This window comes from Bufo gargarizans, chromosome 9, assembly GCF_014858855.1.
Source record: "Bufo gargarizans isolate SCDJY-AF-19 chromosome 9, ASM1485885v1, whole genome shotgun sequence".
NCBI lineage: Eukaryota > Metazoa > Chordata > Amphibia > Anura > Bufonidae > Bufo > Bufo gargarizans.
In genome coordinates, this window is record NC_058088.1 from 97,421,519 (window position 1) to 97,435,446 (window position 13,928).

The following is a 13,928-nucleotide window of genomic DNA, read 5'->3' on the forward strand; positions in this document are numbered from 1 at the left end:
CCCTGCAGCCGGGGGCAGCTGGCGGGAATAATAGCTGTACTTGAAAGGAGGGGGGAGCTCCCGGGCCATTGATGTAACGGAAGAGTAGAAAGGAAGCAGTGAGTGACGTTTGTAGTGTCAGAGTAGTTCAAATTTTAGGAAGAAAGTAATTAAATAAATCGTCTGATAACAAAGACACAGACAATGCTTGCTATATCTAAGGAAATCTGAAAGACCCCTCCCAAATATCTTTATTAATATACCTTAGAATAATGGGAGTAACTGGGAGTTTCAGGGCGGTTACAATACTTAAAGTTAGACGTAGCAGATTACGTAATGACATGTGATAGTTCAATTGTCTGAAACTGGACCCAATTTGGACACGAATACTGACCATCTGGATCCATTATATGTGGAAAATCAACAAACATTTCCTAGAATCCCTGAGAACATTGATACATATCTGCTCACACTGCATCTTTTGCAATCTTCTTCATTGTGTTCCGAATTGAGTGAAATACTCCCTTTTCCTTACAAATATCCGTGTCACCGCACAAGTACGGATGGCCTTCAGAATGTGTTCTAAGGCCAAGTTGTTATGGAACAGTGGATAAAATGATAAAGTTCAGACAGAATTCAAATAGAACAAAATTAAGGTTCAGCTATACTGCGAGCATCCTTCCTTTCACCCTTGTTGTTATATTCAGTTGCCACCAAGGATACTTTATCCATCCCGTTACTGGTAAAGCTAGTGCGGTTTCTTTATTGGTAAATTCTAATCTCAAAGGGAGTAAGTCCCAACAGGGCAAAGACAGTAGCTCCTTTTCTGAAGGGGGATTTGCAGCATATGGCATGGAATTGGCAGAAATAAGTGGCTACAAATCCAACAATCGGATGCATTTCTCATTTGGGCAACAATTTTACTTGGTACTTGTCACATTTATTTTCCCATTCACTATTGTCATCATCATATGCCTCAGAAGTGCAATGTAATACAATGCATGGAACTAGATAGAATAAAAACAAATACTTCCCCAGAGTCATAGTTTAAGCAACTTTTTGCAGTGGGAGCCGTGAATCCAGGTTGGCCTTCCTTCCAGCTTCAGAGGTTGGTGTAGTCAGCTGGACTTGGAATGGACTGTCAAATCAAGGTTCTAATGACCTTCTTACGTGCCTTCTCAGTGACCCAATCTCCAGGGTTTAGTTAATGAGTTCCTTCCACTGGAGAGGGATCTGGAATGGAACTAAGAACACGATTATGAATCTGCTGTAATCTCCTGTGCAATGCTCCTACATACTGTCATGTCTGAATGCATGGTTTGGAGCTATTGGGGAAAATACAGGCCTGTCCTTGGCGCAGTGCCAAATAATATCTCATAGGGACTCAGCTGTGTTTTCCTCTGAGGAGTTGTGTATAAAGCTATAGGCAAACGTTCTGTCCATGGCTTACCAGTCTCGCCCATTGCTTTCAGGATTTTTAGCTTCAATGTTCCATTCAGACGTTCTACCTTTCCGCTGTTTTGTGGCCTGTGGGGGTGTGTGAAATGCCTGCTGTATGCCTAGAACATGAAGTATCTCCTGTAACACTTGTGAAGTGAAATGAGTTCCTCTGTCACTTTTTAATCACTTTAGGAACTGCAAATCTACACCATTTTAGACAAAATTTTCTTAGCTTCTGTTTTTGCATTAGATTTGGCTGTAGGCCAGGCCTCTGGCCAACCTGAAAAGAGGCCCACATATATCGGAACATTCTCATATGTGCCTACCTTTTGGAAGTTGTATGAAGTGCAACTGCAGTCTCTGAAAAGGGTATAGTGGCTTTGGAGTGCACCTGGGGGGCACCTTGACAGTCCTTCCTATGTTATGGAAAGCACAGACCATGCACCCCTGGACATACTTAGCAGTGGCATTGTTGATCCCCGGGGCCACCCATCCTTGACTGACCAGACTTACCATTGCTTCCTTGGACTGATGGGTTAGGCCATGTGATAGGGCACACATCATGGAGTATAGTACCCTAGGAAGGCATATATTAGCATCTATGGCATACAAACCTTCCTGGTTCTTCTGGGCCTTTCTCTTTTCCCACTGTTCCTTTTCTTGTTTAGGAGATTGCTCCTGTAATTTCTGGAGAAGGTCCACATCCACCTCCCCTTGAGGTTCTATGTCCACAGTATGCACAGGGAGGGGTAACGGGGCAGCCTGCTTTGCATCTGCCCTACGTTTCCATTCTGCCTCCTTTGTTTGCTCTTTGATATGGGCCTGTACCTTGACAATGGCCATCATCTTTGGTATTTATAATGCTCTGAACAACTGGGCTACAGACCCTGCATTCTTGATAGGCTTACCCGCTGATCCCACAAAATCTCTGCAGCACATTATAGCCCAATGATAAAGTACATGGAAGTCAGATACACTATATTGAACTGGATTTTATCACTTTGCTATAATTTGCCTGCGAAGCATTCGCTCCAGACCATCCCCAGGGGCTTATTAACCCTATGCTGGAGGGCAGAGAACGATGTTATTTCCATGGGACTGTATGTTGGAGGGGGCTGTACAGGGAGGAGAGATTGTTAATTAGACTAGTAATGTTTTCCCACCTCTTGGGGCTTGTTCACACCACTATTTATTTCTGTTCTTCTGCTCTGTTAGAGGAGCTGAACAACAAAAAAATGAGGTGCCAAACCAAAAGGAGCTCTATTGATTATGATGGAGTCCGTTCAGTTTTATTTCAGGATCTCGTATTTTTACCGGACAGAAAAATCCTGCATGCAAGTGTTTTTGTCTTGCAGAATCTGCAACGCAGGTGTGAACAAATGCTTAACATTATATATGCCTATCTATTATTCATTTATATTACTGCAGCTTTCATACTTCTCCTCGGCTAAAAATATTTTTACTCTTCAGGAAAAAACGTTGTGCGGCCTCTGTGTGTGACTCCCTATGTCATTCGCTGTATGCTTCAGATCTCATGCTTGTGAAGCAGACTCTGGGAATGTGAATTCCCTTATGTGAGCAGAGGAATCTTTTTCATTCTGCACACGCTCCGCTTCCCATTTTTTTTATAACTTTCTCCCATATGCCACATCATTGGGGATCTAGGAGTCTGTAAATGTATTTGCTTGTGTGAGTCTTGGTAATGGTTAATAGGTATATAACCTGATGGCAGGTTCCCTTTAAATATCCTGTGTGAATGTTATTGACTTTAAAACCTGGCGTCTGTTCTGGTGCTTCAGTAATTTATGAGCTGGGATTTACCACAGATTGCTCTAAATAAACTTCCGCTGGTTTTCGTATTGCAGGCTTGTGAATAATTTGTGGTATTGTAAAATCTTATTATACTGTTCTACAGCTCAGAAGTCAATTCTTGCTCTAGTTTGTCTGGTTAGTTATATTGGAATAATGAATTTGTAATACATGATGGTCCTTTGACATCCAAATGCGGACCCTAGGCACAATAGACTGGAGATGTTCATTGACGTCTGGGAGTTTTCTAGCTGTGAACTGCGCACAGCTCATTGTACAGGGAGGGGGAGATGATTAGCTGGGACATCACCTATTGTAAATGGTGTCAATCATCCTGTGTTATCTATACAAGGTTTTGCTTTGAGACAAAAGTGAGTTTTGCAAAATGGGAATTATCCCTTACGCTACTGGAAAATAACGAAGACTTAATACGACTGAGCTGGGATTGACCACGTATAAACTGCTAGCGGTGCTTGATCAGTGATCACACGACCAAGGTGATGCATCCTTTATTTTGGGTTCTGCAGCAGGGCATATGTTGAGACAGGGTCACAATAATCAGGGTGTATTTGATTTAAATCAAACTGATTTAAATCACTAGTCAGTAAGGCTTGATTTAAATCATAGTTTTCTACATTAAGGCCTCATGCACACGACAGTTTATTTTCACGGTCCGCAAAAACGGGGTCCGTAGGTCCGTGACCGTTTTTTCGTCCGTGGGTCTTCCTTGATTTTTGGAGGATCCACGGACATGAAAAAAAAGTCGTTTTGGTGTCCGCCTGGCCGTGCGGAGCCAAACGGATCCGTCTTGAATTATAATGCAAGTCAATGGGGACGGATCCGTTTGACGTTGACACAATATGGTGCCATTTCAAACGGCTCCGTCCCCATTGACTTTCAATGTAAAGTCTGGAGTTCTTTTTATACCATCGGATCGGAGTTTTCTCCAATCCGATGGTATATTTTAACTTGAAGCGTCCCCATCACCATGGGAACGCCTCTATGTTAGAATATACTGTCGGATATGAGCTACATCGTGAAACTCAGATCCGACAGTATATTCTAACACAGAGGCGTTCCCATGGTGATGGGGACGCTTCAGGTTAGAATATACTAGAAACTGTGTACATGACTGCCCCCTGCTGCCTGGCAGCACCCGATCTCTTACAGGGGGCCGTGATCAGCACAATTAACTCCTCAGGTGCCGCACCTGAAGGGGTTAATTGTACTGTCATATCCCCCTGTAAGAGATCAGGGCTGCCAGGCAGCAGGGGGCAGACCCCTCCCCAGTTTGAATATCATTGGTGGCCAGTGCGGCCCCCCCTCCCTCCCTCTATTGTAATAAATCGTTGGTGGCACAGTGTGCGCCCCCCTCCCTCTATTGTAATAAATTGTTGGTGGCACAGTGTGCGCCCCCCCATCGGGGCCCCCCCATTCCTCCCTCTATTGTAATAAATCGTTGGTGGCACAGTGTGCGCCCCCTATCGGCCCCCCTCCCTCTATAGCAGTAACAACATTGGTGGCCAGTGTGGGGCTCCGATCGGTAACCATGGCAACCAGGAAGCTACTGCAGCCCTGGTTGCCATGGTTACTTAGCAATAGTACAATAGTAGAAGATTCATACGTACCTGCTTGCTGCTGCGATGTCTGTGACCGGCCAGGAGCTCCTCCTACTGGTAAGTGACAGTTCATTTAGCAATGCGCCGCACAGACCTGTCATTTACCAGTAGGCGGAGCTCCCGGCCCGACACGAACATCGCAGCAGCAAGCAGGTAACTATGAATCTTCTACTATTGTACTATTGCTAAGTAACCATGGCAACCAGGACTGCAGTAGCGTCCTGGTTGCCATGGTTACCGATCGGAGCCCCAGCGATTAAACTGGGACTCCGATCGGAACTCCGCTGCCACCAATGGGGGGGGGAGATGGGAGGCCGCACACTGGCCACCAATGTTGTTACTGCTATAGAGGGAGGGGGGGCCGATGGGGGGCGCACACTGTGCCACCAACTATTTATTACAATAGAGGGAGGGAGGGGGGGCCCGATGGGGGGGCGCACACTGGCCACCAAGCTATTATTACAATAGAGGGAGGGAGGGGGGGGGGCCGCACTGGCCACCAATGATATTCAAACTGGGGAGGGGGGGGGGGCAGCCCTGATCTCTTAGGTTAGTTTCACACTAGCGTTCGGCTGTCCGCTCGTGAGCTCCGTTTGAAGGGAACGCTTCCGTCCAGCCCTGATGCAGTCTGAATGGATGCGGATCCGCTCAGACTGCATCAGTCTGGCGGCGTTCAGCCTCCGCTCCGCTCAGCAGGCGGACACCTGAACGCTGCTTGCAGCGTTTGGATGTCCGCCTGGCCGTGCGGAGGCGTGCGGATCCGTCCAGACTTACAATGTAAGTCAATGGGGACGGATCCGTTTGAAGATGCCACAATATGGCTCAATCTTCAAGCGGATCCGTCCCCCCATTGACTTTCAATGTAAAAGTCTGGACGGATCCGCTCAGGCTAATTTCACACTTAGCTTTTTTTTTGCAAATATAATGCAGACGGATCCGTTCTGAACGGAGCCTCCGTCTGCATTATTATGATCAGATCCGTTCAGAACGGATCCGATCGAACGCTAGTGTGAAAGTAGCCTTACAGGGGGATATGATAGTACAATTAACCCCTTCAGGTGCCGCACCTGAAGGGGTTAATTGTACGGATCACGGCCCCCTGTAAGAGATCGGGTGCTGCCAGGCAGCAGGAGGCAGTATTGTATACAGTTTGTAGTATATTCTAAATAGAAGCGTCCCCATCACCATGGGAACGCCTCTGTGTTACGATATACTGTCGGATGAGTTTTCACAAAGTGAAAACTTAGATCTGAAAAAGCTTTTATGCAGATGGATCTTCGGATCCGTCTGTATGAAAGCAACCTACGGCCACGGATCACGGCCACGGATGCCAATCTTGTGTGCATCCGTGTTCTTTCACGGACCCATTGACTTGAATGGGTCCGTGAACCGTAGGACAGGTCATATTTTTTTGACGGACAGGATACACGGATCACGGCCTCGGCTGCAAAACGGTGCATTTTCCGATTTTTCCACGGACCCATTGAAAGTCAATGGGTCCGCGAAAAAAAAAACGGCACAACGGCCACGGATGCACACAACGGTCGTGTGCATGAGGCCTCAGACTAATTCTTGCTGGTATAACTTATAATATGCAAGTAGATGAAGATTTTTAGAATAACTTTTCATATTAGTTTGATTAGGTTGATTCTGTATTCATAGGTTTGTAGAAGTTAGGATTAAGGTCTTTTTTTCAACTCTGTTCATGTAATAACATTTTTGCTGTGACGAAAGAGCCATGTGATCTCTGCTGAGTCAAATTCAGTTTTGGGAACTGCAAAAGTAAGGCTACTTTCACACTGGCGTTTTGGCTTTCCGTTTGTGAGATCCGTTCAAGGCTCTTACAAGCAGTCCAAAACGGATCAGTTTTGCCCTAATGCATTCTGAATGGAAAAGGATCCGCTCAGAATGCATCAGTTTGCCTCCGTTCTGTCTCCATTCCGCTTTGCAGTGTTTTGCTGTCCGTCTGACGAAATTGAGCCTGTCCTGGCATACAATGTAAGTCAATGAGGACGGATCCGTTTGTTATGATCCAATCTGGCACAATAGAAAACGGATCCGTCCTCCATTAACTTTCAATGGTATTCAAGACGGATCCGTCTTGACCATGTTAAAGATAATACAAACGGATATGTTCTGAACGGATGCAGACGTTTGTATTATCTGTACGGATGCGCACCAAATGCGAGTGTGAAAGTGGCCTAAACCAAGCATCTGTGGTAATATCTTGTAGGCAGAGAAACTGTGACATGACATTGTGAATGAATTAATGGAATTTATTTACCAATTATTATTTTTTTAGCATATACAGCCTTATTCTAAATCATTAAAAAACAAATCTTTATTTCATGATGGAATAACCTTTTGAATGGTAATATTTTCCTCAAAAAGATATATATATATATATATATATATATATATATATATATATATATATATATATTTTTTTTATATATATATATATATATATATTTATATATATATATATATATATTTATATATATATATATATAAATATATATATATATATATATATATATATATTTTTATATATATATATATATATATATATATATATATATATATATATATATATATATTTATTTGCCCCGACAATAATACTGGGAGGCATCGCCTCGCCTCCGTGGTATGGTAACGGTCGTGAAGATGTCGGATAGCCTCCTGTGGCAACACATTCTAAGCTCTTTAAACTTGCAGCTGTAGTTCAGCCAAGATGGTTGTTGGCTTCTGTGAATGGAGATCTAGTGTTCGAGCTGGTCAGGGGAGCTGCTGGATGCCCGGAGGAACATGTTGTGTAGTGCTCTGATGTGGCCATCAGTAGTACCATGGCAGCCTCTGCTTTCTTCATTGAATGCTATTGATTGCTGCATGAGCATTATCAGATGGACTGGAGAGCATCTGCCATCATGCATAGTGCGGAGACGCACAGGAGCCCCAAAAAGATAACTTGGCGGCACCACTAAACATGCTCTTCCATGGTATCCAGCAGCTTCTCTGGCTAGCTTAATCCCCAGATTTTGAGGATTTGACCTCAGAAACCACCATTGACCTGTTGGAGCTCCGTACGTTTGATGCCCGCGCCTGGTATCAGGTTGCATTCACTTGATTCGGACTGATCTGATAAGCTGCGTGCCATTAGGCTATGGCTACACGGCAACTTTAGCTGTTGCACAACCAATTATCGTAAACGTCGCTGTGCTACTGTACATCATAACATAATGAAAGTGAATGGGGCCATGTAGCGACCTGCAAGTTACCTTGATGCACAAGTCACCAAATCTACAGAAATTCTGGCTATTTATGTGTCGCAGACCTGACAACCTGCGGGTAGCGGTGCAACTTTCATTATGCTACAGTATGGCATTGCAAGGTCACCATAAAGACCCCCCCCCCCCCAACCCCACCTCATTCTGTCTATATTTGTGGCCCGTAACATAAAACGACCATTAACCAGTGTGCCAGGAACTGAGAAGCAGACGGGAGGATTCACACAGAGCAGAGTTGGCCTTGGTGTTGGCATGTCTGTTGTTTTCTGTTGTTTACAACCCAGTCTCCACAGGCAAATGTCATCTGATTGCCCGATGATGCCCATGTAAGCACATTTTGGCAGATGGGACAGACGGCCTGCATTCACACAGCTTGGCATTCACTGGCCCTATTGTGTTTGCTGTCTGTCTGTTTCAATGCTGTCAGATTCCTGTGACTGTACAGTCTTTCAGAACATGCCATTTACTGATATATAAAATGTTTTTTTTTTTTTTTTTTTTTTTTTTTTTTTCTCCATTGCAGTTATAAACAGCAGAAATTCAATTTATTACGAGAAGAAAATGAAGGATATGCTAAATTAATTTCAGAGCTTGGGCAAGATCTGTCGGGGAGTATAACAAGCGATTTAATCCTGGAGAATATCAAATCCTTGATTGGTATGGCGGGTTTCTTAGCCATGTTCTTTGTTTCTCATGAACAGTTTTGATCGATATTGCTATTGTATTAAAGGAATGTTTCAGCGGTTTTATTTTTTTTTGTTTTTTTTTCTTCTTTACTGGAACGTATTTGTTTTTGTAATTGGGTTTTATTAAAGAGTAATTAAACTTTACTATACATTTTTGTTAACCTGTTCCTAATGCTCTAATAACACTTTTTGTAATCTAGTTTATTCATGTATTTCGTATTTTTATTATACCTTTCTCTACCTAAAGCACACGTTTTGCCGTGCGCTTAAAATGTACTTGACTTGTATGCAGAGTACGGGCTGTAGACATTCTATCAATGGAGCCGCAGCGCAGTGAGTACGGGCAGGAGCTCGGCTGATAGATTTCACACTGAGGGGTGCTGAGAAGCTTGCAGTATATGAGAATATACCAACGATTGATTTTAGTCATGAATACATTCCAGTAAAGTAAAATGCACCCAAAAGGCCTCTATAACCAGAAATATCATATTCTATTGAAATTACAGGTTTTTTTTGTTTGTTTTTCTTTCTAATTTTAAAACCATAAAATTTTCCTCTTGAAAGAGTTCTATCTGGGACATTCAGAGTGTATTGACTTGCTTCTGTCTCAAGAACAGGGTCTCAAAGTGAACAGAGAGCTAACTGCGCATGCGCAGCGTCCTCTCCATTTACCGCTATGGGACTTCAGAAAATAGCTGCGCAAGTGAAGGAGTGTACCCCTTTATTTGACCATTAATACCATGAGGAGCAGCTCATTTATTCCACTTGCACTCAGTTTCCCAGAAGTTTTTATATACACAGTTGTCAAACTTATTGACAACTGTGAAATTTTGGCCTTCTAATTTCCTTCTTTTTATGTACCACCGTATTATATTAAAATGGTAAGATATTTAATGTTTTTTTTGGGGGGGAATTAAGTGTTGGTAACCTACCCTCAGGATAGGTCATCAGTATCTGAACTGTGGGGGTTCAACTCCCGGCCTTCCGCTGCGGCCCCTTCCTAGTATATCGAGCAAAGTAACCAACATTATACAGTTGAAACTCGATAAATTTGAATATTGTGCAAAGTTCATTTATTTCAGTAATGTAAATTTATGTGACATATGTTACATGCAAAGCGAGATATTTCAAGCCTTTATTTGTTATAATTTGGATGATTATGGCTCACCGCTTATGAAACCCCAAAGTCACAATCTCAGGTACCCTTTGCTCAGGGGGTATGGATTAATTAGCCGACTAGAGTGTGACACTGAGCCTAGAATATTGAACCTTTTTCACAAAATTCAAATTTTAAGCGGCATTAATGCAATTCCCTTTTTTTTTTTTTTTAGCATTTCTGAAATAAATGGACTTTTGCATGATATTCTAATTTTTCGAGTTTCACCTGTATAATAGCTGGGATGGTTATTGCTGCTCAGTACTGATCTGTCCAAGTCACTTGCGGCTGAACTACCAAGGAAGAGGCTGCAGTGCTCGGCAAAATGCTGCAGCCCCGTCCAGTTGCTGATGAGCAGGAGTTTCGGGTGTCAGACCTTCAGCGATCAGATATTGATAACCTATCCTGGGGAGTGGTCATTAATGGGGGATGTGCAAGAATGGGGAGTACTTACCCCCCCCCACACACACTTGGCTGGAACAATAAAGGGAAGTTTGTTTACCTGCTTGCTGGCTCCCCTGTTCCTTCTCCTCCAGGCCTGCGATGCTCCAGTTTGACATTGCTGCAGCTAATCGCTGGCCGCGGAGGTGACCGGTTCCCCTTATGTCATGTGACCATATGTTATCTTCGGCAGTCTCGTAAAAATTACATGGAGCAGCCGTGGACATGCTCGACCAGCACTCCTTTCAAATGGGTCCCCTTTTTCTCATGATCGCTGGGGTCCCAGCATTCGGGCTCCTACCGATTATCATCTGTCCTGTGGATAGGTGATGAGTGTCAATCTTTGTACAACCCCTATAATTTTTATTTGGTTTTTACAGCGCATTGCAGTAATTATTTCACACTTGGAAATATTGTCATCTGCGTATCGAACCATGTCTCTGTCAATTCAGTCACTGTTAGAGATGAGCACATACAGGTGAAACTCGAAAAATTAGAATATTGTGCAAAAGTCTATATTTATTTTGGTAATGCAAATTAAAAATAATTGCATTAATGCAGCTTAAAATTAGAATTTTGTGGAAAGGTTCAATATTCTAGGCTCAAAGTGTCACACTCTAGTCAGCTAATTAATCCATACCCCCTGAGCAAAGGGTACCTCAAAATTTTGACTTTGGGGTTTCATAAGCTGTAAGACATAATCATCCAAATTATAACAAAGGCTTGAAATATCTCGCTTTGCATGTAATAAGTCTGTCACATATGTTGGTTTCACCTTTTAAGTTGCATTACTGAAATAAATGAACTTTGCACGATATTCTAATTTTTCGAGTTTCACCTGTAGATAATGGGCACAAAAATCAATTTGTGCCGACCTATGAAATAGTTGAGAGGAATGAGAATGACTTGAAGGTCAGTCACATTATTTGTATTTGCACTGACATTGATCAGCAAGGACTGCAGCCGGAAATGCCATAGGTGCCAACTGGCCTTCCCTTGTAATGGCCGCATTTAGATTGTGCCAGGTTGACCTCAGCCCTGCTTTATGCTCTCAGGTATTCAGATTCCTGTCTGAGCTGAATGGCAGAGACAGGTCTTTAAAAATAAAAATAACGTGTTTTGGTCTATTGTGTGTCATATTTTATTATATTATAATATAATATATTTTAATTCTGTCTAGATCGCCCCTTTAATATTTTCTAAATTGATTTTATTTTTTTAAGGATGTTTTAACTTGGATCCAAATAGAGTTTTAGATATCATCTTGGAAATATATGAATGCAGACCAGATCATGATGATTTTTTTGTCCCACTACTTGAATCTTACATGGGTATGTGTGAACCTCAGACGCTCTGCCACATCCTTGGATTTAAATTCAAGTTTTACCAGGTAAAGCCGGTAGTTCCATTTATAATGTTTGAGTACTGGGTTTGGTTTTCTATTGCTTTTGGTCTTCATGAGCTGCTTGTCTTTGTAGGAGCCTAATGGAGAGACCCCCACTTCTTTGTACAGAGTCGCTGCTGTTCTTCTACAATATAATTTGATTGATTTGGAAGACCTTTATGTACATGTAAGTCTAAAAGTGAGAAAAGTTATCTTACTTGTTGTCAGATGCTGTTTGACAGGTTAGTCTTCTGTATTCGCAAATAATCTAAAAATTGCTCTTCAAGTATTCACTATGTAACTTTTTGCTCTAGCTTCTGCCATTAGATAGCAGCATTCTTGAAGAACACAAAAAAGAAGTTGTAGAAGCGAGACAGCTAATGAGAAAAATGACGATGGTGGTTCTTTCATCTGAAAAGTCCGAAGAAAAAGATAAGGAGAAAGAAAAGGACGAGGAAAAAGCAGAGAAGGTAAAAGTTAGTCTGCTAAACCTTTGCTGATTTCTGAAATTCTCGTTATGCATACTGGTGATTATTTATGTGTATTCTGCCTTTCTTGAAGGGTTTTGACATAAGGATATACATTAAACACTCGTGCCTTGCAGCGCTGGGGTCCTAGGTTTGAATCGGACCAAGGACAACATCTGCATGGAGTTTATGTTCTCCCCGTGTTTGCGTGTGTTTCCTTTGGGTTCTCCGGTTTTCTCCCATACTGATAGACCTTAGATTGTGAGCCCCATTGGGGACAGTTGGATGCTAATGTCTGCGGAATATAGTAGCGCTGTATAAGTGCATAAAAATAAATAAAATGGCTGTACACTGGCCTGCTGCTAAGAAGTCCCCTGCTGGCCATCTGCGGAACGGGCACGCCGTCAGTAGTGGCAGTCATATGGTTTACTCTGACAGCTGCATAGTTCTCAGCGCGGGCACTGGACAGTGGCTGAATCGGCCAGCTGTGGGTTTATTGTGCCACAGCATGCCCTGTATACCTAATGTAAGTCATATTCGTATAAAGTGGTCTACCACTTTGAACGTTTCCAACAATTTTAAAAACAAAGTTGTGACGACAATTTTAGGACAAAATGTGCAGAAGGCAAAGTAGAAAGGGGCTGGATTTTTTTTGTAATCTGAAAAGTATAATAAAAAGCTGTAATAGAAGATGTAAAAAAAAATAAGGATTAGACAGACTATAGGTAGCTACATAAAAATTCAGGGGCAAAACAAGGGGTACCCCCCCCCCCCCTTCCCCTCCAAAAAAAAAATAAGTTTGAGAAACATGCACATACAATGTCAGAGAAGGGCTGAAAAGGCCAAGTGCTCAAACTGCTCATTAGTTAGGTCAGAAGTACATCCATGCACAAAATGGTATCTGCTTCCTTCCCAGGCCTATTCCACTAGCAATTAGTGGAATTCAGGCCCCCGGTGCTGGCGGATAATTTTGTGTGCTGCTATTAAAGTGTAACTGTATTTATTATATAGTGTAGTGACAGGAATATTAAACATTTCTGTAATAAACTTTATTAGGGAAATGTATTTATTTTTGCTAGAAAACAGGGTGTCAAAAGTCTCTAAATGAGCTTTACCAAGAGACTCTTGTCTTCAGTATTCTACTTAATGCTGAAGACAACTGTACATACAGAGGCAGGCTGGAGCTCACTACCCCAGCCTTGCTATATGTGCCTTCTCTGCCTGCCTATCTGACTTGCTGCAAGTAGAAAAAACTGCTGGCGGCTCTGCTGTTTATCTGTGTTCGCTGAGCGCGTGAAGAGTGAACAGAACTGACGGTGCTTAGTGCTGACTGTGCACTATGTCCCTGTATACCTACTGTCAGCCCTGAACGCTAGAAACCCTATTCCCTGTTAGTTGCTGAGAGGAGAACGGTTTTCCAGCGCTCAGCACTGACAGTAGCTATACAGGTTGAAGAGATGTGTACTCCGCACACCTTGAATCCAATGTGGGTGCCTGTGAGAGTGGTAGAACAAGTGTAAGGTTAATCCACGGCACTCCAATTCTTGTGCAAATGTTTTTACATTTTATTTTGTTTATAGATTATTGTTATATACATCCAGAGTGAATAATTAGTATGTCGCCACATAAATCATAATTCCCAGACGTTTCGGTCTAGTGT

General features: G+C 42.6%; 1 protein-coding gene across 2 annotated transcripts in view; it reads left to right on the forward strand.

Annotated features, from left to right (window-relative positions):
- THOC2 (THO complex 2) overlaps positions 1-13,928 on the forward strand; it is a 141,315-nt gene that overhangs the window by 14,303 nt on the left and 113,084 nt on the right. For both annotated transcript variants that reach the window (XR_006386832.1, XM_044269083.1), the window contains exons 7-10: positions 8,658-8,791; positions 11,641-11,807; positions 11,896-11,988; positions 12,116-12,271. Coding sequence is in view for 1 of the 2 variants with exons in the window: in XM_044269083.1 (XP_044125018.1) it covers positions 8,658-8,791; positions 11,641-11,807; positions 11,896-11,988; positions 12,116-12,271 (550 nt within the window). In the remaining variant the exon portion in view is untranslated. The remainder of the gene's footprint in view (positions 1-8,657; positions 8,792-11,640; positions 11,808-11,895; positions 11,989-12,115; positions 12,272-13,928) is intronic.